At 34.9% G+C, this 27,475-nt stretch overlaps 1 protein-coding gene and 1 long non-coding RNA gene across 4 annotated transcripts; both read right to left on the bottom strand.

Moving 5' to 3' along the window:
- Positions 1-9,497: 9,497 nt before the first annotated feature.
- Positions 9,498-12,067, bottom strand: LOC145795763 (UPF0481 protein At3g47200-like). Its single transcript, XM_082880656.1, has 3 exons — positions 12,009-12,067; positions 11,780-11,905; positions 9,498-10,503 (listed from the first exon to the last, which is right to left on the bottom strand). Exons 1-3 carry the CDS (start codon positions 12,065-12,067, stop codon positions 9,498-9,500), a joined length of 1,191 nt encoding a protein of 396 aa, XP_082736782.1.
- Positions 12,068-17,713: 5,646 nt separating this feature from the next.
- On the bottom strand, positions 17,714-26,974 carry LOC145795069 (uncharacterized). 3 transcript variants are annotated; one of them, XR_014335246.1, is made up of 11 exons: positions 26,888-26,974; positions 24,151-24,227; positions 23,694-23,728; positions 23,234-23,315; positions 22,653-22,811; positions 22,478-22,547; positions 21,074-21,195; positions 19,804-20,972; positions 19,639-19,718; positions 18,790-18,910; positions 17,714-18,687 (listed from the first exon to the last, which is right to left on the bottom strand). It is a non-coding gene; the product is annotated as an uncharacterized LOC145795069 (long non-coding RNA). The 3 variants fall into 3 exon arrangements; XR_014335245.1 differs by having other exon boundaries at positions 24,151-24,909; XR_014335247.1 differs by lacking the exon at positions 23,694-23,728.
- Between the last annotated feature and the right edge of the window lie 501 nt (positions 26,975-27,475).

The following is a 27,475-nucleotide window of genomic DNA, read 5'->3' on the forward strand; positions in this document are numbered from 1 at the left end:
GAGTATGTCCTATACACAAACATAATTGACAATTTAGTTCTCTTTTCTCTTTTAAATCATTCTTTTGATTTGTTCCACTTCAACGAATTTACGAACATCAAAAAGACATCAAATACAGATTTTAAAAATATCAGAGGGTCAAGCGCGTAAAACGGAGCAGATAAAATGTCTCAGCATAGGCCGCACGTGCGGCTGGGAGGTCCCGCACGTGCCTTTTTTCCAGTGTCTTCAGCCTAGTTTTCCCCTGCTTTCCACACATGTGACCATGACTCCCGCACGTGCGGCGATTCTGTCCTCTTTGACAATCTGAATTCAACCCAGAATTTAGCAAACTCTATGCATTTTATCTACCAAATGTGATTAAGTAATTCAGTGGGTTAACTCAATATCTACATAACATGAGTTATAATTATGATATCACAAAGTAGGCATGAGTAGAAACTTAATTGAGTCATAAATCTTCCCAATTTCCTTGTGTTTATAAAATACATGCATGATGCATAGGTGTAAGCATATGGATTGGCATGAAACCTAAAGATTAAAGTGTAATCCCTACACAACACTTAAATTAAGTCTCAAAACAACTAAATGAGAACAACTTTTCAATCAAGCATGTATCACCCATAATCTTCAATTACAAACCCTAATTGACATAAATGAAAAGGGAATTCTTACCCAACTCCAAGATTAAGGTTATACAAGGTGAATTAAATTTACCTTGAGCTTAATTCTCTTAAATCCCTCTCAATTTTCCCAATTTCCTTCCTTCCTTGTTGAACTTCTCCCCCCCTAGCTTTCTTCTCTACACTCTTCCTTTCCTCTCCCAGGAGATATTTTAGTTCAAGTTCTCAAATCAAGTGTCTAGGGAAGCAAGTATATATATATATAAAAACGTGAATAAGGACGAAATCCAATCAGTTTAATCAATCCAAATCAAAATTTCACAGAAAATCATATTATGACCTAAAAATCATGTTGATCTCAAATATAAAATCAATTTCAGATTATCAAGCCCCTAAGGCGTTCAATTTCTGATTTGAACATTATAATTGTAACAGATATTTTTCTTATTAAACAGATACGCATTCATAAACATAAGATTCACTTAATTAAACTTAATTTAACATCAAATTTCACAGTAAGCATTTTAATGCACAGAATAAGGGACTAAAAGTATACTAGAAACATACACGAGGATCGGGTTATTACACTCTTCCCCCCTTAAATAAGTTTGGTCCCTCAAACTTGTTTTACCATGTAACAGATTAGAAATCCCAGTCTCACATCATTGCTCATTTCTGCTATAGTTGTTCACGTAATTCTTCAATTCGAACAAGTCACAAGTTAATCCAATATGTATCACAGTTACTCCAAAGGTCTCAACATAATAAGCACCTCAAAGTTTTACCCAACTAGTCGTTTCGATGTCCATTTCAAGCATGTAGAATAAAAGGAAACAATTCCATATTTTTATTTCATAGGATCCGGTATCGAATAGAATAGGTCTACCAGAATCCATTGCAAGACATTTAAGGCATAAAATCCTCAGTAGGCAGGATTTACAATCACAATATTTTCTTGTCAATAAGTTCCATCGCGTTAATTCTCAATACAAAAACATATGATTCTCAAATACTGAAATATAGTAGATACCGTTTCCTTAAGCACATAATTCATATATTCTCATAGCATACCTTAATTTCAATCACAATACGAAAAGAAAATCTTTTTTACTATGTTCATAATCAGATCGACCCAGTATTAATGGTTCATGTGTAAATCTCATTACTCGATAAATCACATCTCACAAGTCACTTAGAGATGAATTATTAACTGAAGTCATATATATCGTTTTCAAAAGAAATCAATTAGGTAGTTAGATTCAAATCGTATTATGCACAATGAAATTAGATATCAGAGCCCATCAACAAGGTTCTGCCTACTTAATAAGGTATGCTTTATTCTAACAATCACAAATAAGCCGCTTAAGTACGTAATCCCTAGTTTCATAATTTGTTCTTAGCACTCCCCTATTTCCAAAAGCATTTCAAGGCATACCATCATATTGGTTCAAAATTATAGGTAATGGTTCTTAACAAGGTCAGTACGACAGAAAGAAGGGTCACAATACACATCGTTACTTCCTCATAGCATTACTTCTAAACACAGTAACACAAGGAAAATCATGCTCCGAATCAAACAGTTATGATAATATTAAAACTAGTATCATATACTTTTGCAAATTTTATGCAGATGTGCCATGATAAACACAGAAACGGGTAAAACAACCATCTTTTCGGGCAAAGGGAGCCATCTAAAGATAAGGCCAGAAATCAAATTTCAAATCATGTTTAATTAATCAGTCACAAAAGTAGGGTGTAACATCCTCCCTTAATAGGCATTTCTTTTTATTACAGCACAAATTAATTTGGTTCCTTTTTAATCATTTCAGTGTTTCACTGTTCAGATAATTCTTACGGAAATTATAGGCCAGTCGTTCGGCTCAGTTAATTAACATAAGCACAGTATCCAGTTACTCCACGTACGTAGGTTCTATTAGGTCCATTTGTTTTTAACAAAGTTCACTATATCATACAGAACAATTCATAGCATAGCCTCTAATATAAAATAAAGGACTACATTGGCAATTTACAATATCCAACATTTGCAAATTTACACAAAAATATATCACAGACATGATTTCTTAATCTTAAGTCATTATATACGTAGGCAGGATTTTAATTCTTACAGTAACTTATCAAATTACCAATCACTTAGTTTCGATTCCAAATTAGTCAATAATTACCTATCTTTTTACGAGTATCATATGAGCAGACATGTAATATGGGTGGGGTCCTTCATATCGTTCAACCATTTCTTATAAGAGATCCTAATTACAGAATACAGATTACACATAAACAAAACAGATTACAAATTACAGATTACAGATTACAGATTACAAAGTACAGATTACAGATTCCTTACTATAAACAGACACAGTTATGTTAAACACCATCAATAATTCCTCATCAGAAGTCGCCGGTAATTTTCTCGGTTCGCGAAATCATATTAATTACATGCCGTTCCAAGGTCAATAATCAACTTCCAAGTATAGCTAATGTGTAGGTCATTCCCTTATCCATTTAAATAGTCAGTGGGGACAAAATCACATTTAATTAACTTCTTACACAATTCTAAGAGGAGTCACTATATGCATAGCTTCTTCTCACAGTCAGTCGTACTCAATACAATCAAACTATCATGCAAAACACAATTTATCAAAATATCTAAACACAGTAACTTCTCAAAATCACAGGTTGAAACATTGCTATGGCAAGGAGGACATGGCTATGCCATAAAAGTTGGAGCATCACACATATCATTTCATTTAGGTCGACAACGCCTTGAAATATTCAATACTTAAAGTTTAATCAATTCATCTAAACATATGCTAGAAAGCACAATTATATGGTCATCATTTTCGACAGATAACTATCAACCGATAACACACATTTCCTCTAACCATTTGTATATAATTTGTCTCACCGATCAACTCGAACCCTCACCACATTTCCGCAGTGCACGCTGTTGATCGAATCCCATCTGCATGTCTTGCACTGTCCACCAATCTAATTAAGGTAAATGGAGGCAATAGTTCTCATAATTATTCATTTTATTTTATTTTTTTCCTGCAATTCATTTGACTTAGGTTACCATTTCCCTTTTCATTCTGTCTAGCCAAACGGAGGTAAAATCCTCCGAATCTTCCATTTTTATGCTCACTATATTCTGCATCACAATCAGTCACAATATGCACGAAAGATGTACTATACACATGGATAGGAACCATTGTAGTTAGCAAATATTACACACACAAGTATCGTTGCCATCAATCTATTTCATATGCACCAAGGATGTCATGCATGATGCCTAAGTCTTTTCTAGACATCCTAAAGCTCAATGGATTCGTGTGTGAGATAGCAACTCGTGCTCTGATAATACTTGTCACGCCTCAAACCCGTCCCTAAAAGTTTGGGCATGAACACTTCAGAAACGAACATTCATAACAATATGTATAATATAGGGGGCCTGAACGGAAGCATTAAACAACACAGATTAACATCCATTGAGCTAATACTAACATGCCAGGATCACACATTTGATGTCAAGTAATGTATCATATAATAAACACACTCACAGCCATATAGATATAAATGGATATACAGACCCATCCCCGAATCTAGGGATGTAACCAAACTGGGTTAGGAGAAGTTAATTATGTTTTACAATGTTCGACAAAAGGCTCAATACACGAAGCCAAAAGCTCTGCAAGGATTCCACAGAATGGATGAGCTTTGTCTAGGGTTTGGTTGGGGTGTAGAGGCAAAAGACAAGTGGTCCAGGTTGGACTAGGACTAACCTCCAGACTGAGTACCTACAGAACAGACATAACACAAAGTGAGCGAAACTCAGTGAATAATAGCACTCAAACAATTTAATGAATAAACCTGAATTGCAATATTTATAATGTGTATAAGCTCAGAGGCCATATAATTAATCTTATCTTGTAAACATTCCAGAATGGCCTTGGGCCCAGATGTCGACAGCTTATGTAGAATGGCCTCAGGCCCAACAAATGATACAGAACGACCATAGGCCTAATAGATGATGCAGAAGGGTCATAGGCCTAACAGATGTTATAGAACGGCCATAGGCCTAACAGATGTTACAGAATGGCCACAAGCCTAACAGATGTTACCAGATTGGCTTTAAGCCCAGATATTAACAGATTGGCTTTAAGCCCAGTTCATATATGTAGGGACCCAAGAGGTATCTCTTACGGATTCTAGAGGTGACTCACACTGTAGCACTTTGTTCCATACCAGAAATCAATAGGTCTTAAAGACCAAACAATTCATATCATGTCATAGCATAAACAGAGCGAGTAAATAGAACAGATTAATCCCAGATTCATGAGAATACCGTTACACAATAGTGTACATAAATTACCCCGTGGTTTATTACAAGTTGACATAGTTGTCTTGCGGATAACAGAACATTAATAATAACTATTAACAGAAGGCAAATATATCACTGCATTAATAGGGACAGAACAACTCACATCATAGCGTGAGTTGCATAGCAATGTTATTGACATTTAATGCTTTCCTTAGGTTGAGTCATTCATAGGTCAATACAATATTTGTCATAGTTTCTCAACGGTCACTAACGTATAAAGCAACCCGTAGTTTTATCTGATTATTCCTTCCGACGATCCATCCTAGGCAGATATCTATGTCATAAAACACGTGTTGCACCAAACAGACTGTAGGAGTCCCTGATAGGACATTCAGGATAACATGTTTTCATTCAAAATATCGTGTTCCCAATAAGCGGGGTTTACATTCACACTTTCTTTCTGTTAACCAACTTCACAGTGGTAATAGTTTGTATGCAATTTTTATGCGGAATCATAGGCAATTTACAGGTTATAGCACATTAACGATAACCATTAACCGTAACCGAAATACAGAGTAGTTTCAGAGTCATAACGATGTATGCAAAATCTTCCAACGTTCACATAAACTCGCACCGATTTCCAATCAACATACATGTTAACATGATTACTTGCGAAGAACAGAACGCTAATAGCGGTATATAGTACTATTACTCACAGTGCTGCAGTGTAGCGATAATTCCTCCCGGAGTATGTCCTACACATAAACATAATTCACAATTTAGTTCTCTTTTCTCTTTTAAATCATTCTTTTGATTTGTTCCACTTCAACGAATTTACGAACATCAAAAAGACATCAAATACAGATTTTAAAAATATCAGAGGGTCAAGCGCGTAAAACGGAGCAGATGAAATTTCTCAGCATGGGCCGCACGTGCGACTGTGAACCCCGCACATGCGGTAAGGGTTCCCGCACGTGCGGCTGGGAGGTCCCGCACATGCCTTTTTTCCAGTGTCTTCAGCCCAGTTTTCCCCTGCTTTCCGCACGTGCGGCCATGACCCATACACGTGCGGCGATTCTGCCTTGCTTTGGCAGTCCGAATTCAACCCAGAATTTAGCAAACTCTATGCATTTTATCTACCAAATGTGAGTAAGTAATTCAGTGGGTTAACTCAATATGTACATAACATGAGTTATAATTATGATATCACAAAGTAGGCATGAGTAGAAACTTTATTGTGTCATAAATCTTCCCAATTTCCTTGTGTTTATAAAATACATGCATGATGCATAGGTATAAGCATATGGATTGGCATGAAACCTAAATATTAAAGTGTAATCCCTACACAACACTTAAATTAAGTCTCAAAACAACTAAATGAGAACAACTTTTCAATCAAGCATGAATCACCCATAATCTTCAATTACAAACCCTAATTGACATAAATGAAAAGGGAATTCTTACCCAACTCTAGGAGTAAGGTTATACAAGGTGAATTAAATTTACCTTGAGCTTAATTCTCTTAAATCCCTCTCAATTTTCCAAATTTCCTTCCTTCCTTGTTGAACTTCTCCCCCCCTAGGTTTCTTCTCTACACTCTCCCTTTCCTCTCCCAGGAGATATTTTAGTTCAAGTTCTCAAGTCAAGTGTCTAGGGAAGCAAGTATATATATAAAAAAAAAAGTGAATAAGGATGAAATCCAATCAGTTTAATCAACCCAAATCAAAATTTCACAGAAAATCATATTATGACCTAAAAATCATGTTGATCTGTAACGCCCTCAAAATAAACCCATAATATATATAACATTGACATGCATTAATAAAAGAAAACCAACCATTATACCATTCATCAGAGTATTCTTATTGAAAAGCATTACATGTAACATCAAAAGTAAATGCCCTACAGGCTTACATCTTTCCAAGCCAACACTTGGACACAAAATGTGAGTACTAACTCAACTACAAATTAAGCCCTTGGCTTGAGTGTTTACATGTAATATCAAATAAAAATAAATAACAACTAAACTAAACAGAGTCTTCAACTCCAATTCCTTCCGAGCTAAGTCCTTGGAGGTAGCTTATCACCTGAACCTAAAAATGATGTTCCCGTATAGGGTGAGCCACAGCCCAGTAGAAATATACTAAACCAAATATAAGCATTGAATAAAGTAATCGCATTCAATAGATGGTTAACCCAAACATCCATTTCATTAACATATAGTTTCATGACAAGTTTCACTTTCCATCTATACCAATATGGCTCAGACCCTGGCCAAACTATAACAGTGAACTATATATTACATCAACAAAACAAATGAGACTAAGGCTCATACCAAAACACTTCCATACTTCCCGTTTGATACACATTTTAGTGCTGTATCAACCACATATAAAAATACTTCCATAAATCAATAAGCACACATATTAGCGGTGCTAATGGAGTCCATCCCCTATCTCCTCCCAAACAATATCCGGTTTAGGAGTCCATCCCCTATCTCCTCCCAAATCGTGGAGTACATCCCCTATCTCCTCCCAAACAATATGCATATACAATGTATTAAACACTTGTCATATACAACACACAATCAATACATGTATTTTCTGTATTAATTCAACAGTCTAAATCAATGACTTAACCAATGTGATTAGTTTCAGTTTTCCCTAATCCACATGCAATGTCTACACCAATCACGACTATCCTCCACCGATAGCCAAGAACAGTTATTTCTAAACAGGAAATAAATGTATCAACCAACATAATTCCAACATTTTCATAGGTGAATGATTAAACTAACCAACTACACCATTTAATCAATAAATTCATTAATTCCACGAACTCAACTAAATTCCCCAATTTTCCCTAAATTAATTATATAAATTAATTTATTACAACAACTAGGGTTTTTTTCCCAAAATTACCAAACAACCCCCAACATATCAAAATACCAAAACTTAGAACAAAACCTATAATATGGAGTAGGAAATCCCTACCTTGAAGTGAAGAACTCGAATGGAGAAGATGACGAAAGTCCAAAGTGCTCCAAATCCTCTCTTTTTCAAATTAAAAGAAAGCTCTCGCAAAGCTCTACCTTTCTTCCAAAGGAACTAGGGTAGAAGACCACCGGAAATAGATCAAATCTTAGAGAGAAGGTAAGAGTAGAGAGAGAAACTCTCAAGTGGTGGTTTTTAAGAGTTAAGAGAAAAGAAGTAGGTCAAAAAGTGATCCAAAAAGTGAAATCTCGGACTGATGTAGTCGACTCTCCGCTCGAGCGTGGAAATTCCCGCTCGAGCGTCAGACACAGACTCACGCTCGATCGTAAAAAGAGCCGCTCGAGCGTCAATTGTACACTTCCAGAAGTTTTGCAGGCGATGGTACCCGCTCGAGCGTCAAACTCTCCGCTCAAGCAGAGGGACAAAATCAAGGGATCACGCTCGAGCGAAGAAAACTACCGCTGGAGCGGACGAACTGCAGAGCAAAGTACTGGGAGATGAAAAATCACGCTCGAGCGTCAGAACTCCCGCTCGAGCAGAGAAGCAACAACGAAGAGCCCGCTCGAGCGTTAAAACTTCCGCTCGAGCGTGAAGGCCAAAATCTGGGCATCACCCTTTTGGTTTCAAAGTGGAACCAACCTGTTTCAAACCTGTCCAACACAACCCAAGACTCAAATACAAAAGCAAAGGCTAAAAGTGATAATGATACAACAACAGGTCCACGGAACCAAGTCTGGAATACAGTATACAAAGGAAGGGAAGACCGGGATCGCTATATGATCTCAAATATAAAATCAATTTCAGATTATCAAGCCCCTAAGGCATTCAATTTCTGATCTGAACATTATAATTGTAACAGATATTTTTCTTATTAAACAGATACGCATTCATAAACATAGGATTCACTTAATTTAACATCAAATTTCATAGTAAGCATTTTAATGCACAGAATGAGGGGCTGAAAGTATACCAGAAACATACACGAGGATCGGGTTGTTACAGCCATGGCCTTGGCTTCAAATCCAGTTTTTCATTCTCGCTCGAAGCATATCAAAGCCGACTGCCATTTTATTCGCGAGCGTGTTGTTTCCGAACAAATTCAACTTGCTTACATTCCCACTACTGATCAGCTTGCAGATATCTTTACTAAGCCTTTAACTTCATCTCGCTTTCATTATCTCAAAGACAAACTTCTGGTGCTTCCAAGCCCCATCTGTTTGCGGGGGAATGATAAGAGTATCAGTTCAAACAATTCAAATGATAATATGCAGTCTCAAGATGAAGAACAGCTGCCAAGGCCACAGCTGTAGCAACAGATGCAGCTCTCTCAACACAGGTGTATACCAGTGCATGACATAAGGAATACGTTAGAGAGAAAAGGTTCATGTAAAGGTTCATGCACTGAGAGAACTGTAGGGGTGGGTTAGATTCAATTAGTTAGTTATAGTTATTTAAGAGTTTGTTATAACAAACTCTTAACCTCTTGTATAAATACTTGTAATCAAGATATTTTGGAATAAGAAAAACAAACTATTCAGTTTCTTTTTAGTGAGTAAGTATTTCGACATCTTCTGAGGTGTTCACGAGGTAATCCATAAACTTGCGATAAGCAGTGAAATAATTCCTTGAAATATCAGGAAGGTATTGCTCGTATGCAATTAAATTTCTGAGAAAAGACTCTGTACTGTCTTGAACAACTAAAGTTGGGATTTCCATTGTCCCATTTACAAACCGTATGTCGAGCAAATTCCTTTCCTCAATCTTGTTGAATTTGATCCCGGCTTCTTGGAGCTCTTTCGTAGATTTTAGTGACTTATCTTTTATGTCAACAATATTTCTCCGGGATACCATTGAATGAAATTCATAGCAACAACAATAATGCATCAGGCCTAGAAGATGTTTGATGTCATCTTCTCTTGGATTTTCAGAAACAGCTTGTAAAAGTTTACCTGGTGTTATTGGAACAAAAAACCTAACAAACATGCCAACGAGGTTGTCTAGTGAGTCACTAGAATTTTTGGTCATGTTAAACAACTGCATGACAATAAAGAACGGAAGTTGATTTTCTAATAACATTAAATCACGGCGTGCGCCATGTCTAATATGGTGAAGCAGAAAAATGCAGCCGTTCGGGTCTATCAGGTATGGCATCTCATACTTGCGAAGCAACTCAACAATGAAGCAACTGTCAAGAAGCATCATTTCTACAAATGCATTTGAATCAAGGCCAATGGGTTCTCCATAAAACTTACGTGCTCTTTGTTCATATTCTCGCATCGTCATGAAGTATCTTTCCGTACTGGTTTCATTTCGTCGTTGAAGAAGCTGTTGCAAGTAGCGTAATTTGTGCTCTTCCATTGGTTGCAGATTATCCTTACCATGGTGATAAGGACCAATAGCAACTACTTTTGGTTCGTAAGCTTTTTTATTTTCGTTGCATAGTGAATCATGTACTCTAAAGATGCAACATTCAGGTGGTAGACGAGGTAACTCAGCAAACTTTTTACCAATATCAAGCATATAATAGGCACTTGCCTCTGGCACGTTTTGTCTGTCACACAAATTTTCAAGACCCTATGTCAAAAATAATTGTAGAAATTTTCGTGCCTTCAATGAAACCACATGTAGCAAATTGTATTTCTCTCTCACCTTGGTTTTCATTGCTATGAAATGTGAATTAAAAATGCAAATTCAGAATTAAGTTTCTTAAAAAAGACTATAAACAAGACAATGAAATTTAATTTTCAATATTGAATGCTCTAACAAAAACAAAAAATGAAAATGAAAAAACAAGTAGCATTGTGACGAAAACGATATTAGTATGGTTTTGTATGATGCACCTGAACTTCTTTTTGGTATGTTTTTTGCCCGTGCAATCAGTCCTGAAATTAATCAATTAAGCGAAAAAAATGTTGATGAATTTGGAGAAAATAAATGTGGATTTTGTTAATGGTTGCTTTCAATAGAGGTGAAAATGATTTGTTTGATTTAATTTTGAAATAAATCAAAATCAAAGCACTATTTACAATTTCATAAAATTTGAAATCAATCTAAACTATGAAAACGCAATTTGATTTGGTTCGGTTCGGTTTGGTTCGGAACTATTGTTTTCATAAATTTTGCCATCATTTGCAACATATTCACCACTTGCTCAAACATCAACTAATATATCATCATTTTACAAATAAAATTGTTAAGATAATTGTTTAAAACTACTTCTATTATTATACAATAACACACTTATAAGTAAAAAAAAAAAAAAAAAAATGAATATATATAAGATACAAATAAGATACTTGAGTGTCTACCACAAATAATAAAGTATATATATATAAACGGTCTATTTCGATTTTAAACTAGAACCATGATTATAAAATCACGGACTAAATAGTGGAGTACGGTTCAACTATTTTAAAATCAAGACCGAACCATGTTTGAGGAAATCAAACCAAATAGTGAGGTTTGGTCTAGATTCGACTTGTTTGCATTTTTTTAATTATTTTGCCTAGCCTAGCTTTCAAGACACACTTTATGAAGTTTAAAAGGATTACATATTGAGTAAAGCTAGGAACAGACACCAAACAAAGAATGGAATAGATATGTCTCACATAGGGTAGGGTCCACCTACATATGGAACCCATCTCATTTTTTGTTTGATCGGGCAAAAAAACTTTTATTGATGAACAATGAAATCATTACATCAAGAAAGGAAAAAAGTTGTGTACAGAAGCATCATAGCGAGACATATCAAATCCCAACTAGGTTGGCACCAATATGCCCGCCCAATCCCTTGCTAGCACGTCATCCAGAGTTGGTGAGCAACCAACCGAAACCAAGAAAAAGAAGCAAAAACAAAACAAACAACAGCAAAACCAGCACCAAAAGACACCAGAAAACCAGCTCCAAACTCAATACCAAACTCAGCACCCAAGCAGGCACACCAGAAAACAGCTCTACAGCACCAGAAAACAGTAGCAACTAATAGAAGCAGCACTACCCAACCGCACCAAGAGGCAGCAGCAGCACCTAACAGGGATAGCTTAGAGCCCAACCCACAATAGGGCAGCTAACAGAGGACCACGGTAGACCCTACTAAAAAGCACAACAGATCCCATCTCATATGAGATATATGTGTTCTATGTTTAATGTCTGTATACCTAGACTTACTGCTATACATTCCACATGAAATAAATAATTACAATCTTTTGAAATAAATAAATAACATATGCCCTAAAGACACGTTAACCCTCATGTCACGTGGCAAGGTTTTTTTTTTGGTTAAAAAAGTTACACAAAGTGGTCGGTAAGGCTTGAATCCATGACAATGGGTTTAAGGTAGGAGAACTCATACCATTTAGGCTAAATACACATTATGAAGTTAACTTTATTATTATTTTCTTTTATTCTTACTTATTTGAATTACACATGGATAAAGTAATTGAGACTGTGAATTTGTTTGTAGTAACTTATGGGGTGCTTATAACTTCTTCTTTTTTCCTTTTTTTTCTTTTTGTTAAAAGACAAATATGTTTCAAACGATCTAATATAGTTTATGAGGTAAAAATAACAATATCAAGTTGATAAAACTAATTATTGAGAAGCCAGGAAATGAATGTTTTAATTTTTGCTTTATGATTATCAATTTTTAAATTGCAAGATCGTATCTATTGCATATCTAATGATTATAAAATAAATATACAAATGTATAAGTTTTTAAATTAGGAAAATATCATTACACTTATCATTGGATGATATTTGTAATAACAGTTGCAAATGAGCTGAGAAGAACTAAACTTTAGTATGTTTGACCTTATTTATTAAGATTTTAGCATATTCAGCTCAAACTTGAACTCAATAAAAGTTTAACGAATCAAGTTAGTCGAATTGGCTTAAACTTGACTCAAGCTCGACCTCAAACTTGTTCACGAGCCTTAACGAGCTGAAGAAATTATAAATTCATACTTGTGTATGAAATTACAATTAAAACTTTGATTATACAATTATATTTACAATATATTTTTTTTTTTGATCAGCAAAGAAAATCCTTTATTGATGAAGAAAACATACAATACATATTAGATAACATCAACAAGGAAGAGAAAAAAGGACAAGAAAAAGGACCGGGCATAGTGTTAGTGAGAAACCAACACTAGCTCACAAGACCACAAACACTAGAAGCCAAAACCCAAAAACTATCTAACAAAGCTTATAACCCACTGAAGACTCCAACTAAACTTACTTGTTACCATCCTACAACCTTTTTAAGACCAGACCCTCCTATTTGGATCTCTCTTTGTCCTTTAGCTCTAGCTTAATAATTTTGTTTAGCACATCATCTTCTTCCCCATTGAAATTGATGCCAAGAGATTTACCTAGTTGAATAGTGGCTTTAGCTTCATTGAGGAGAAGATTGTTCGGACTAGTAACACCCTCAGACAGATCTGAACGTGCAAATGCAGCTGCTGGTGGTCTGAAAATGACAGACCTAGAAGTGTGCTTGCTGACTGTTGCAGCTTTCTGCCCATGAAGTCTAGCAAAGCTGGTGAATCCCTCTAACTGAACCTTCTTCTTTCTTTCCCTTTTCTCATTCCGTAGGAGTTTTGGGACAGGAGTAGGTTGCCTAACTAGGCCTAACTGATTAAGGCTTAGAAGACCCTTCCTATTTAGATTCTTACTAAGTGCTTGTGCCAAATCCACTTCAAGATTGATACCAAGCCGACCTCCATCACGAGATCCACTGAAGCTTTTGATAAAACCAGGTGTAGATACTTGCTCAACAATAAAATTTGGGTTATGCACTGACTCCTCCAATATGGTCTCCTCGATAACTATGTTTACTTCCTCACCCAAATAACAATCACTAGACCCTGACCTCTGATCTACCTCCTTGGTACAAACTTCCTCTTCTCTGTTGAACCCTTCCTCCCACTTTGACTCCTCAACAACTGTGTTTACCTCCATCACATGGTCTGCCTCCTTCTCCCTAAAACACTCCTCTAGGCTTGTTCTTTCCACAACACTACCACAGATTTCATTAGAACTACATTCTTCCAAGCCATTGCGCTTCAAGCTACTAAATTCTGCTAAAAGATCTTCACACACAAGAATGGAGTGTAATTTACCCTTGCAATCCAAAGATATAGTTTTGTTAATAAACTCCATACAAGATGTTGCCACTCTGATCCTGGTATGGGTGAAGGACTTAGGATGACAAATATCACCGTCCAAGCTAAGGACAGTACCCCGCATGCTTCCAAGATCCAAACCTTTCTCATTCAAGCCATAACACCTCAACCACACACATCTTTCTTGTTCAAGATAAAAACCTAGCTTCCATTCAACCACAAACTTACTCCATTCCTTAAACCATTCTTGGATATTGCAAATATTTGATTTCAACTCCTCTTGAGATTTAAATGTTAGAACTATATCTTGACCACCCCATTTTCTGACCCTTACATGATCCAAAACTTTCTCATTCAAGTCATTTCCAATGTTAATAGTAGAGAATTCAGAATTGAATGACTATTACACTACCATAGAGCCATTCAAGATCATCTTCATTAGCTTTTACGGACAAGCTTTCTTTCCTAGCCATAGTGGGTGTGACCCCTTTCAATACTTCAGCGAACGATCTATGGCCTGAATATGGAACTTCAACCCTGTAACTGATAATATCAGGAGGTCTGCTGATGGAATGGGGTTCTCTCCTGCTCTGCTCAAATGTGGAGCATCTGTCCGTGGTAGCTTTTTTAACTTCTAGCACCCTTTCTTCTACCAGCAGACCATTCCCTTTTTGGATGGCAATGTCTGCTGCTACAGGGCAATTAAATCTCAGAAATCCAAATCTTGATTCTGACACAGTCCTTCTTTTGAACGGAATAAAGACATTCTTTACAATGCCAAACTGAGACAAAAGTTTGAACAACGCTTTGGCATCCATAACTGAAGGTAAATTGTCGACAAATACAGTGAGCAGTCCATACTTAACATCCTTGCATTGATCTCCATCTCCTTCCCTCCACCTCTCAGACGGATTCCCACCTCCATTTCCTATTTTTGCCATTACATTTTCACTGTGGCATATTATCAAACAGGTGGAGTGCGAAAACTTATTATTGGAAAAACAAGACCAGCTCGTACTATACGTTTCCCCCAAATCACAAAACGCAGATGAATAGAGAGAGATCAGAAAACAGAGAGATCAGAAAACTAAGAAATGGCCTTACACGAAGGAAGATAGAAAGTAGGGTTGAAGGAGTGAACAATCACCGCTAACTATGGTATCCAAATAACAAAGGTGTGCCTGGTTGAACACTAATGCCCGATGCTTACAGATCTTGGTTGGTTTAGTCGATCGAAAGCAATCGCCCAAGGTTCAGTTGCCAATCGCCCATTTCAGTCGCCCAACTGGACTGGAATGGACTCCATTGACATCATCTTCTTCTAAAACCCAATCTCCTCCTCTTCCTCCTCCTCCTTCAAGTGGTGTTATTATGAGCCCTTGTGGTGCTTGCAAAATTCTACGTCGTCGCTGCGTCAACAACTGTCTTTTGGCTATTATATATACAATATATATAAACATACTAAAAGAAAAGTCAATATCTCATCAAAATAATAATATTTACCACCATATTATATAAATGTATTATCTATAGTTAGCTATTTTTTACATATAAATAAATTTAGCTAATATTTAAATACTTAAATAACATATTTCTCCTATTTATTATATTATGTAAATAAATATTAAAACGAGAGCTAATGAGCCAAGCTTTAATATGTTTGGACTTGTTTATTAGGATTTGAATGAGTTCAAGCTCGAGCTCAAACTCAATAAAAATTTAATGAACTGAGTTCGAACGAACACTCATCAAGCTGAACTCAAGCCTGTTCACAAATAGCTCTATTCATTAACGGCTATATTTATAATGGATAGGATTACAATTTATTGCACTACAATTATGTTTTTATGGGATGCTAAGATAATAATCTTAATTTTAATGGTACTCAAAACTATCTAATAATTTTATTTTATTTTTTCAAAGACATTTCCATGTTAACAATATGGGCGTATGGTATAAATCAACAATGTTATGTGAGAAAAGAAAAATTTTCACAAAAAATGTATATAAAAACATAAATATGTTACATTCACTTGACTGAAGGGCCAACACTATTTTAATAAAAAAATTTTTTTTTAATCACATTTCCATGTTAACAATATAGGCTTATGGTATAAATCAACAATGTTACGTGAGAAGAAAAAAAAATCACAAAAAAAATGTATATAAAAACATAAATATGTTACATTCACTTGACTGAAGGGCCAACACTATTTTAAAAATAGACAGTCTTGTGGTATCATTGAGATTGTTTTTTGATAATTCAAGTATTTTTTAGCTCAGTTCGATTAAATTTAAATTAATTTGTATTTAAATAGTTGAGCACTAATTTTTGGAGACTCTAAAATTAACGGTTGGAAAAATGTTTAATGACCTCTTAAAAGACTCGAACTCAAGATCATATTCTCACATTTGGACCACCAGACTAACTCATTTGCATTTTTTTTTTTTTATCAGCAAAGAAAATCTTTATTGATGAAAACATACAAATAAGATACAGAACATCAATAAAGAGGAGCTTGGAGCTAATTGAAGCTCCAAGCTCCAGTTGGTGAGAAACCAACAAACAAAATAAGAACAAGAAAAGCATAACAGATCAGCACAACCAAGAGAGCCATAGCAGACTGCAGATCCCCCACCTGAATGAAATCGCCAACTTGAAGGAAGTCTCAAAGATTAGGCAGCCACAAAATTCAAACCATGACTAGAAACCTCAGCCAATGAAGCAGCCAAAAACTGAAATTGAGCTCAACCAGAAAGAACCCCAGAAGCATATAGGAAGCAACAGAAGGCTTTCAACAGACCATCAAAGATGCAACTGAACATCACCCTACTGAGAGCATCAACCCTACATCACCAAACCTTAGCACCACAGAACTTCACTAAGATGAATCAACAGTCAGGGCTATCAGCAAAACACTCTGAGAAACACCCAAACAGCAGAGGAATTGTTCTACAGATCTATATGTAACAATTGGTTACTATTACTGCTGGAAAACTGACTTTTAGCAGTGTTTTAAAAACGTCGCTATAGATATCAAAAACGTCGCTAATTGTTTTTGTGACATTTAGTACTAAACGTCGAAGATGCGGCCGTCGCTATAGCTTTATGACGCTTTAAAAGCGTCGCTATATTTAGTATAAGCGGCGTTTTAAAAACGCCGCCGAATGTCCTGTCCTAACGGTATAATGGCGTCACTATGACATTTAGCGACGTTTTGAAAACACCGTCATAGACATTTATACATTTTTCGGATCTAGCCGTTGGGTAGGGATATAGTGCCATTTAAAAACGCCGCCATAGCCTTTTTCATTGACAAAAGGTTCTACCGCACATCTCTGCATCTCATAAAACATTAGAGAAAATTGGCTTCCTAGTTTCCAAACTGATTTTTCCGCATATACCAAGCTAATATTTAACTGGCACTAGAATTTCTATAAAGTGTCCTAACATGGACATGAAAGAGTTGAAATTTAGCAGGCATCCTCAAATCTTAATTGCTTTTCAATCAGCAAGAAATCACTTGAAAAGTAAAATGATTTATAAAAGCAATTGTAAGTGAATCTATCCTTGCAGCATAGTTGATACAGTACTTTAATGAATGTAAAAATGACAATCATTTCAGATTCTTCTGAGACACATTTATTAATATCAATAAGATGTGATACATGTACAATTACAGAATATATCTAGACACAATATATTAGAAATCAGTGAGGATTTATTTACAAAGTCAGCAGGCTTGAAAACTCATGCAGAAAGCAGAGAAGACATCCATATTCCTAATGACACAATACCGATAGTAGCAAAAGCTTGGCCCAGTTTATAAACAAAAAAAATTTTCTGACGAGACAAACTTTGCCAATCTGTCCTGCAAAAAGTCACAGCCAGGACCAAATTAGCAAGGTTAATATCAATACAATAGATTAACACATTAGATTAGAATGGAAAACATTAGATTAAATTAACTTAATGCATACAAGTGCATTCCCCTAATCAGCAATGACGAAGCTCACATTATCTTGTGAACTTCGGTCCTGTAATATACACAAATCACAATTTAATTTTAAGTTACTAATTCTCCGTCCAATTTAATTATTATTTCTACTATCAAACAAAGTTCTTATTTTGCTATTTTATAATTTAATATCATATAGAATTGACAGTTTATCCCACTTTTGCATTAGGCCAAGGGTATTATATCCCATGATGATGAGTCTTTGATCTAATTTGGATTTTGATGAGTCTTCAATCCATCTTATCAGTCTGATTGGTCACTGCCTTGACGATGATGATAAAAGACCCATTGCAGATTTATCACATTTTCACCTTACTTTTGCTAAAAAAATAATGAGCATCACGCCCCTCAATGATGAATTTGAACATTAAATTCAATATACTTAAAGGTGATACCAAAAAGCTTCAATGTGCAAACAAAAGAAAACATAACATCATAAAAAAAATTCCCTCCATAGAACCCAACTGAACTTTTTAAATAACAGAAAGCATACCAACTGATCCTCTTCCTAGAGTTCGTGCTGCTATATATGCAAAAGCCCACATCTGGAAACAAGCCAATCCCATTTTCTGGCATAGCAAGCACAGACCTCTGAAAGAAACTCAAACAAGTAAAAATTAATAACTTAAATAGTGTTTTTTATCTAAAAAAAAAAATATATATATATATATGTGCTAGAAAAGGCAACCAGACCTCAGTGATAAGCTGGTAGCGACCATGACCAGATAGGCCAATTCCAAATCCCATTGTTATGCTATCCACGAAGCTTATATATGGCTTTTGTACTTAGAAATTTTACATATTAAAGAATATTCTGCAGTAAATACGTGCAAAAGGTTGGCATGATAAGCACTTATAATTTTTTTTCTAATATAATAGACATAAATCTACTAACTGAAGAAGCAATATTGCACAATGTGTGATGCAGGTGAAATCTAAGTTAAAATTGTTATTTGATCAATCCAATGAACAAGGATGTTGACTACCACAAAGGCCGCTGAATCACACATGAGCAACAAGCTACTGTAAACTGATACGACAAAATTTAGTGTCCCACTTCCAAACTAACATTCAAATGGATGTCTTGACAAGGGAAAACAATATTTGACAAACAAAGAAAATGCACAGCACAAGAACCATAAAAATTTTCCACTCAACATATTCTTGCAAGTAATTGAGCCAATCAAAACAAAAACAAACAATGTGCACATGCATGCATGTGTTTCTGCAAACAGAAATACACGATATAACCTTTTCGCACCAAGAATAATATTTTTTAGTACACATTACAATATATCACTCAATATATATATGTACACATTACAACATTTCATTCCATTATTAGACTGTTCCCATTTTAAAATTAACAGTTTATTAGATCTCTTTTTGTGTATTTTCAAGTGGGTAACACCAAGAATAATAATTTTTAGTACACTTTCAGTTCATACAGACAATTAATCTCCCAATTCCACATACATCTCCAAACACGTCCTTAAAATGAAGGCATTCTGAATTATAACAGACAAAACAAGAAGCAAATACCTGTGGTTATCCTGAACATCCTTTAGTTCCACCACACCATTTTGCTGTTCATCTTTGACCTTTGAAAGAGGAGAAAAGAACTGCAAAGGGGGGGGAAATGAAACACAAGGTAAGCCTGAAAATAACATGGTAATCATTAAAATATATTTCTCTTTCTTGTAGTACCTGGTGCATTGAGATGAAAACAACTGTAATTCCTAACATAAAGTTTATAGTTAGAGTGGCCAAATAATGCAGCAGATGCTATGCCTGTGAATATTGTGGCAACAGTTGATGAATACTTCTTCAAGATTGTATCTGGTCACATCAAACAAAATGTCAAATTGCAACTAAGAAAATTCCCCATGCAATAAAAAATAGAAATGAAGTCCAACTGGCACAAAAAATGAGATACGGTTATGAATGAGAGTCGAAAAATGCACCATCTGGTGATACTACACAAAATCAACTAGGCTATGTTGTAACTAGATAACAGATCAACCCTGACATGCAAACTAAGCTATGAAATTTCTGTACATATATTCTACACAATACACATGAGAGAGAGAGAGAGAGACAGCACTCCTAACAGAAAACTCAAAAAAATGGAGTGTGTCATGATGTTAAGAAGTTCCAGATTTCTTTCGTATTTTGACACTTCACCAGGATGCTCTGGTTTATTATCGTCGTTGTCATTAGTGTCGGCTTAATCAGTGTCATTGAAAGTCGTCCCATTCTCATCTTCACCTCCATATTCTGATGAACCATTTACCTCCTTACTCAACCCCATATTTTCAATCAACTTTGCTGCATCTGCACTGTCATTAACATCTCCACTGTCTTGCACTGCATTGTAAATGAATAAATAATGAGTCAGCTCAACTGCGGTGCTGTTTGGTGCAACTTATAATGCTGCTTATAACTTTTCTTATTTTGAATCTCTGTGAAAGTGTTTGGTGCAGCTTTTACTTATAGCTTATGAGACAGAAATAGCTCAAATAAAGTTGAAAAAAGCTGGGGAAATCCTTCTTTTAGCTTCTATTTATCGTCAACTTGCAGCTTTGGAAAAGCTGCACCAAACAGGCTCCAAGAATAATTACACAACTACTGCTAAAAACAGGGAGGAAAATATTCAAATCTTGCCATCAGATGAGAACTCCTGAACTTCAACGCTATTGTATGTCGTAACCTGGACCAATGGAGTTGAATTGTCATACTCACTAGCACCTCTCAATGATGATGCTGAAGCAACTTCAGGTTTGGTACTGCTTCAACTATATCACCACCACCATCAACATGTTTCTCCGTTTTCTTCTTTATATTAGCTGAAGAAGCTTGAGATGCCACGGCTATGCCTGCATTGAACCATGTTCAGATGAAAAATTTAGAACCATTACTGCTAGATCAAATCCCAATCAGGTGAAGTTAATGAAGATAATCCAACTTGATCACTTACATATGGAATCAAAAGATATTCGCTATCTCTCCTTTAATTGCATTAGAGTACTTCCATAACTTCCATTTTAATGCCTTTTTTCCCAAGTAGCTAGAAATTATGCTATGTGACCCCTCGGAAAACTGGTCCACCATGTATTCATTGACTCAGTTAACATTTAACAACAACAAAATCATATCCCAAGAAAAAGCAAGAAAAAAGGAAAATTTTTAAGAAGCAAATTTTCTAGGGTCAAAAGGCTAAAAGATTAAGTGGCTCAAAGAAGGTGATATTAATTCCAAATTATTGACATGTAAAATTTGAAACCACATCACACGTAAAATTTGATTCATCTTCTATTTTCAAGCAAACTGGTTTTTACACTTCAATCATCAGTTCTGTTGCATATGGATACATTAGATGATATTTGAGGGGGTTACGTAAGTTCCCACTCGGGAGAAATCTATAATAGGTTTCGTCTATTAACTTCTCGTGACTTTAGTAATTTCTATATCCCTGATGATTACCCACGTCAGAAACAGAATTTCTAATATCATCATCAAGATAATTTCCATAAAAAAAAGTGAAACATGTTGCCAAGATAATTTCCATAAGCACATAGTACATTATTAGAGAAACAATTGACATTAACAATCTCAAATGCAACATTTAAATTAATCCTTAATAAATTATTAGGCACCAACAGTAGCACCATGAATATATTATTTATTGTAATACAACAATGCATATTTGGAAATTCTAAAGATTAAGGGCAGCAACTTGAAATCATCAAAATATGAAATAGAGTAGATAATCTTCAATTCATACCTGGATCAAGAGGTGATAATTTTTTTTTTTTTTTTTTAAGTTTCAAAAAATAATTTTTTAAATTCAAACTAAACAAAACCTTTATCTTTCTAAAAACACTAACAAAGATTGACCTTTTTTTGGCAATAAAAGACAAGGCTTTATAATACTAAAAGATTTTTGGGTGAATATAATACTAATAGATGATAAATAATAATATTGATTATTTTAATAAACTTCCTAAGTTAAGCATGCCATTTGCACTTAAATTTTTTAGTATTATTTATGTGTTGAATCTAAATTCATGTCTTGGCCTCCCTGCAAATAAATTCTTGATTCCATCCCTAGCCAACATCGGAGGTGGCATCCCATTCTGCAGCTTGATATCAATTTCAAGAATTGAGTTCTCAGAATTCAAGGTGAAGTTGACCTTTTTTTGCTTCTCCTTGTGCTAATGATACTAATAAATATCCAATCCTCATACTCTTGTTGAATTTTATCCAGTAAAACATAGGAAGCAGAAAAAGCTTGGCAAGCACCAAAAAAACAAAAAAACAAAAATTCTATAAAATGATTCCAAGGTTCCATTTTCTGGTTCTGAGTAAGCAGATGGCTTACCTCCAACTATCATGCTTCCTTCTCAAGTGCTCCAGTACATATTTTTCACCAGTAAGATACTCAACCAATTCTTCAAGAGATAAAAGAAATAAAGAAATAAGAGGCTAGGATAAAGGTAAGAATTGAAGAATATTAAGAGAGAAATTATGTAGATCTCTAATACATTAATGATTACCGCTTGTGTAATTTCGACAGTCGTGATGGCCTATCCTCAAACCAGTATCCCAATTCCCATTGAATTTATATGTTGCATCTATAGCATCCACTCTGGAGTATCCAACAAACCAACATTTACGGGCTGGCAGCTTTGTGAACTTCCTTGTAAGAATAACTCCTAACAAAGGTGCGGAGTGCAAGAGATGCGTTACTCTATGTCTCACAGAGATTATTTGTTCATTCCCTCATTGAACCATCATTTGCTAATCGTTTGCGTTTGAGTGCAAAAGATACACACTTGCGTTTAGTAACTACTCTTGTTTTTCTTTCTGTAATCGCTTGCAATGCAATGAAATTTTGCTAGTTTTATAATTTAGCATAAGAAAAAAAAGTTCATTCATGAATTATAGTTTTTGCATTATACATGGTTCAAAGTTGAGAGACTTGATTATCATTTAGCATCTACAGTTCAATTTATGCAAAATTGAGAACCATAATTAAACGTTAGCAACTAAAATGAATATATATATAAAAATAAATAAAAAATCAATACCAAAACGAAAAACGAAACAAAAAATTTAAAAACATCAAGGGGCATACCTGGTATTTTTCTGCCATATAGAGCTGCAAGTGCTACATATATATTTTCAGGATCTTGAGGTTGAAAATCAAAAACAAAGGCCTAGAAAAGAAAGAAATGTGATGAGAAAATTATGTTAGAATAAATAAATGCGTGTTCAAATTGGCCTATTGGATAGTAAGACTCTGTTTGGATGGAGGGAAAGTAAACGGGGAAGGAACTCAAATCCCAAAACCCAATAAAAATTATGAAATTCCCACGAGAATATGAATCAATCAAACCCTCCATCAGATGATTAGATGAGAAAACCTCAAAACCCATTAATATATAGTTGTGAATATGTCTGCACTGTTTATTGCATTGAAATCATAAAGAATAGAGAAGAAAATGAATCAGAGAGACTAGAAATCATCCAGCACATTCAATGTTTTCCACACAATGAATAAGGAAACAACTTGGAATTGCAACCCAAATAAGTACCTCATTACTAAAACCAGTTAAAGTACCACATCGATCTACAAAAGAAGAAAAAAAGAAAAACAGTTTACACTAATGAATATCCAAGAAGAAAAGAGAAAACCAGAGTGAGAGAAAAATAATAGCATAAAACAACTATCACAATAATAATAATAATAAATAAATAAATAGTAGAAGAAGAAGAGGAAGTGGTGCTTGGGTGGATTTGACTCTTTTTGGAAGAACAGATCAGGTCTGGAGGGACCAATCTCATTGCAAATAAATAAAAAATAAAAATAAAAAAAATCTGGAAAGTCCCTGCTACAATAGCAAATCAAAAAAATATTGAGAAGCAATAATTCCAGCTAGAAGAAGAACTATCAGAAAAATTTGGTCGATTATATCAAATCAAATATGCAAACTATGAGAGAGAGAGACCTCTCATTCTCGAACCATCGGAACACAGGTTTCGAGATCAAACCTGTTAGTTCTAAGAGGCCTCTTCTTCTTGAACCATGGGAACACCGAGATCGAAATACAAGTTTTGAGATCAGATCCCTGTATTTCTAAGAGAAATTAGCGAAAACCCTAACAAGCTTTGAGTTCTCGAGATCAGGTTTCTAATCATATAAACCCCAAGAAAGAACAAGAAATTGATACATACAGATTTTAATAGATTAGCATGACAGAAATCGATCAAGAAACACGACAAAGTGAGATCAAAACAAACTCAATTTAATACTTACGGTGAAGTGTAGAAATCGAACCAATAGTTTCGATTGGTCTATAACTCCTCGCTTTCAAAGACAAATCGCAAATCAATTAGAGGGAAATTGAAGAACACATAGATCCAAAGCCTAAATAAAATGATTACTGAGAAATCGAAGAAAAATCAACAGATCCAAACCCTAGACGCCATTCTTGCAAACTTTCTCTCACTAAAAAGTAAAAACCCTCATCTCTCACTCACGCTTCTTTTTATGAGAGAGGGATTTTGTAAAATATTTTTTTTATCCGATATATAGAAAAACGCAACAGGCCTTCCTCTTCGTACGGAGTGACAAGTTTTTTGAAAGAAGCACCATCTTTTCTGCAGCGTTTTTAAAAACGTTGTCATATAAGCGCCGGTATAACCAATATTTCTCGTAGTGTATAGCTGAAGTCAACATCTAAAGTGGCTTTAGACTAATTGGAGCTCAAAGCAACAGACTTCCACCCAACCTACTCTAGAGCTAAGAAACTGCAGAACAAATGTGGTGTCATTGAGTAATGTTACGTGCAAAAAATTAAAATAAATACATATTTTCATTGATTTTTATGTGGCCCTCATAACACCTAAAATTAAATAAAAAATAAAAAAAATCTTGCATGTGGTGGGAACCAAACTACTACAAAATCATAGAAAACTAAGTAATGCTACAATAATTATCATTATATATTACATGTGTTATTATTATATTGGTAATAGGCATAAGTACAAATGCCTTGTATAGACCGATTTTAAAAAATTTATTACAATTATTGACTATTGAATCTGAGACCTGAAGAGAGTACATCTCAAGTCTCAAGTTGCGCCACTATTTTGTTGTTTCATTAACCAAAAAAACATTCTATTTATTTGTTTTTTTGGAAATTTAATTTTCATTATTGATATTATTTGAAAGATCTTGAAAAAATGAATCCACATATATCAATTTTGTTAAACAAATTTATAAACCTAAGTTATGAGATTTTAAAGTTTTTCATCACCGTAGGTTCTTATAGCCTAAAGAATTAAGTGCATGGAGTAATTGCCAAATAAATTTTAATATTAAATTTATGGTCTGAACACGTTTAAAATTATCATTTTAGGCCCCAAATTATCATGAGTTAAAGAAAAAACCCTTAATTTGATCCCTTTTAAATCAAAATCATAGTGCCGCCCTTAATAAGTTTCCTCAAATTATCGCGAGGCTCGCCACAGACTCTGTTTCAATGATTTGAATAGTTCATTTTATTAGACACTTTGTGTATTTCATCTACAAAAAAAATTAGATTAATCCGATAGCTGTATTCAATTTACTATGTTTTTCATTAAAAAAATGGATGACAATTGTGTTCTTAAAAAATAAAGGAAAATGCCTGGTAGCTCGAAGCTACCAGGCTCGAAAATGGCTCGAGATGAAGAGAGGGAGAGGGAGAGGGAGAGAAAGAGAGGGAGAGGAGAAAGAGAAGGGAGGGAGAAGAAGAAGGTCGGCGTCGCAGCTCCCCGTCCCGCTGTCGTCGCAGCTCCCGCCGTCGTCGTAGCTCCCGCCGCCGCCTCTGCTTCCTCCTCCGTCGCAGCCCCACCGATGTCGCAGCACCACCGTCGTCTGCCCAGCCTCCCCTCCTCCTCAAACCGGTTTTTATGGCCCCCTCCCCTCCCTCCTCCTCCTCCTCCTCCACCCTTCTCTTCTTCTCCCTTCTTCTTCTTCTTCTTCTTCTTCTTCTTCTTCTTCTTCGTTCTGCAAAACCAGGGAAGAAAGAAAGAAAAAAACAAAAAAAACAAAATCGACACCAAAACGACGTCGTTTTGGTGTCGAGCCGTGTTTCGAGCCGCGACATTCGAGCTACGTAGCATGATCGAAAAATAAATCATACATTTTTTTATGACAAAAACAATAAATTGAACAGGTTGCAGTTATCGGATCGACTTAATTTTTTTTTATAAAAAAAATACACAAAGTGCGTGACAAAATGAATCATTCAGATTATCGAAATGGTACTCGTGGTGGGCCTTACGACCCAAACAACCTTCTCCAATCGAGATTTTGAATTGAAGGAATCCTCCTCCTAGATATATATTTCAACACACTTGCACAGACAAATAATATGACTTTGAGAATATATATATAACTTGGGAACACCTTATCGCATGCCCTTTATTATGTATTTTTTGGTTTATATTATTTATTTTTGTGATAAGTAATAGATAATTTTTTAATAGAGTTACGATAATTTATGATTTAAAAATGAAATTGCACATTTTTGCCATAATCTAATATAAATAATATTGTGAATCACAAAAATGTGCATTTCCAATTTCTATCAAAACATAACTATAAATTTTTATGGTAATATTTTGCATTTTATTTTTGAATCGTAATTTATGGTAACATTTACAAGAATAAATAATATATTAAAAAAAGGGTACAAAACCTTTAAATATTGTGTAATGAAGGAATTTCTATAAAACTTACTTGTGCAAGTTTCTTTCTCAGTGACTTCACTATTATTGACTCAGCCAAAGAAGGGGTTCGTTGCCATCTTTGCAAGTTTTTAGTGAGAGAAGAAAAGAAGTTGATAAATTATGGGAAGAAATCTCATCTTTATAGTCGACAGCAAGCGTATTAATCACAAAAAGGAGGGGGAGAGAGAGAGAGAGAGAGGAAAGAAAAGAAAATAAAGCATAGAAGTAGAGTGAAAAAACCAAGGGGTTTGGCGTTGTTTTTAATTTAAAAATAAAATAAAATTAACAAACTTTACACTTTTGAGTTTTACCAGACAGACTAGAAGAATGAAAAAAATTAAAATTAAAATTAAAAAAAAAAAAAAGTCCAAAAAGAAAAAGCCAAAAACCGTTATTTTTTGTTGCTTTAGGCCTCGTTTGGGAACAGACTAATTTAGTAACTTTTTGGCTATTTGGCTAAAATATGAGCTAAAAAAAACTAATATGTTTGGGATGACTTTTTGGCTTTTTACAAAAAGATGTGCAAAAAGTGGAGAGAAAAAAGAATCTTTGACTTTTTGATATGGGTTGTTGGCTTTTTGACTAATTTGGTAACTTT

Source organism: Camellia sinensis, chromosome 7 (genome assembly GCF_055761805.1).
Source record: "Camellia sinensis isolate YWXY chromosome 7, ASM5576180v1, whole genome shotgun sequence".
Classification (NCBI taxonomy): Eukaryota; Viridiplantae; Streptophyta; class Magnoliopsida; order Ericales; family Theaceae; genus Camellia; species Camellia sinensis.

Coding starts and splice junctions, on each gene's coding strand:
- LOC145795763 (XM_082880656.1), bottom strand. CDS start 12,067: ATGGGATCTGTTGTGCTTTTTAGTAGGGTCTACCGTGGTCCTCTGTTA. Junction 11,906..12,008: donor CCTCTGTTAGCTGCCCTATT/GTGGGTTGGGCT, acceptor CTGGTGCTGTAG/AGCTGTTTTCTGGTGTGCCT. Junction 10,504..11,779: donor GCTTCTTTTTCTTGGTTTCG/GTTGGTTGCTCA, acceptor TTTGTGTGACAG/ACAAAACGTGCCAGAGGCAA.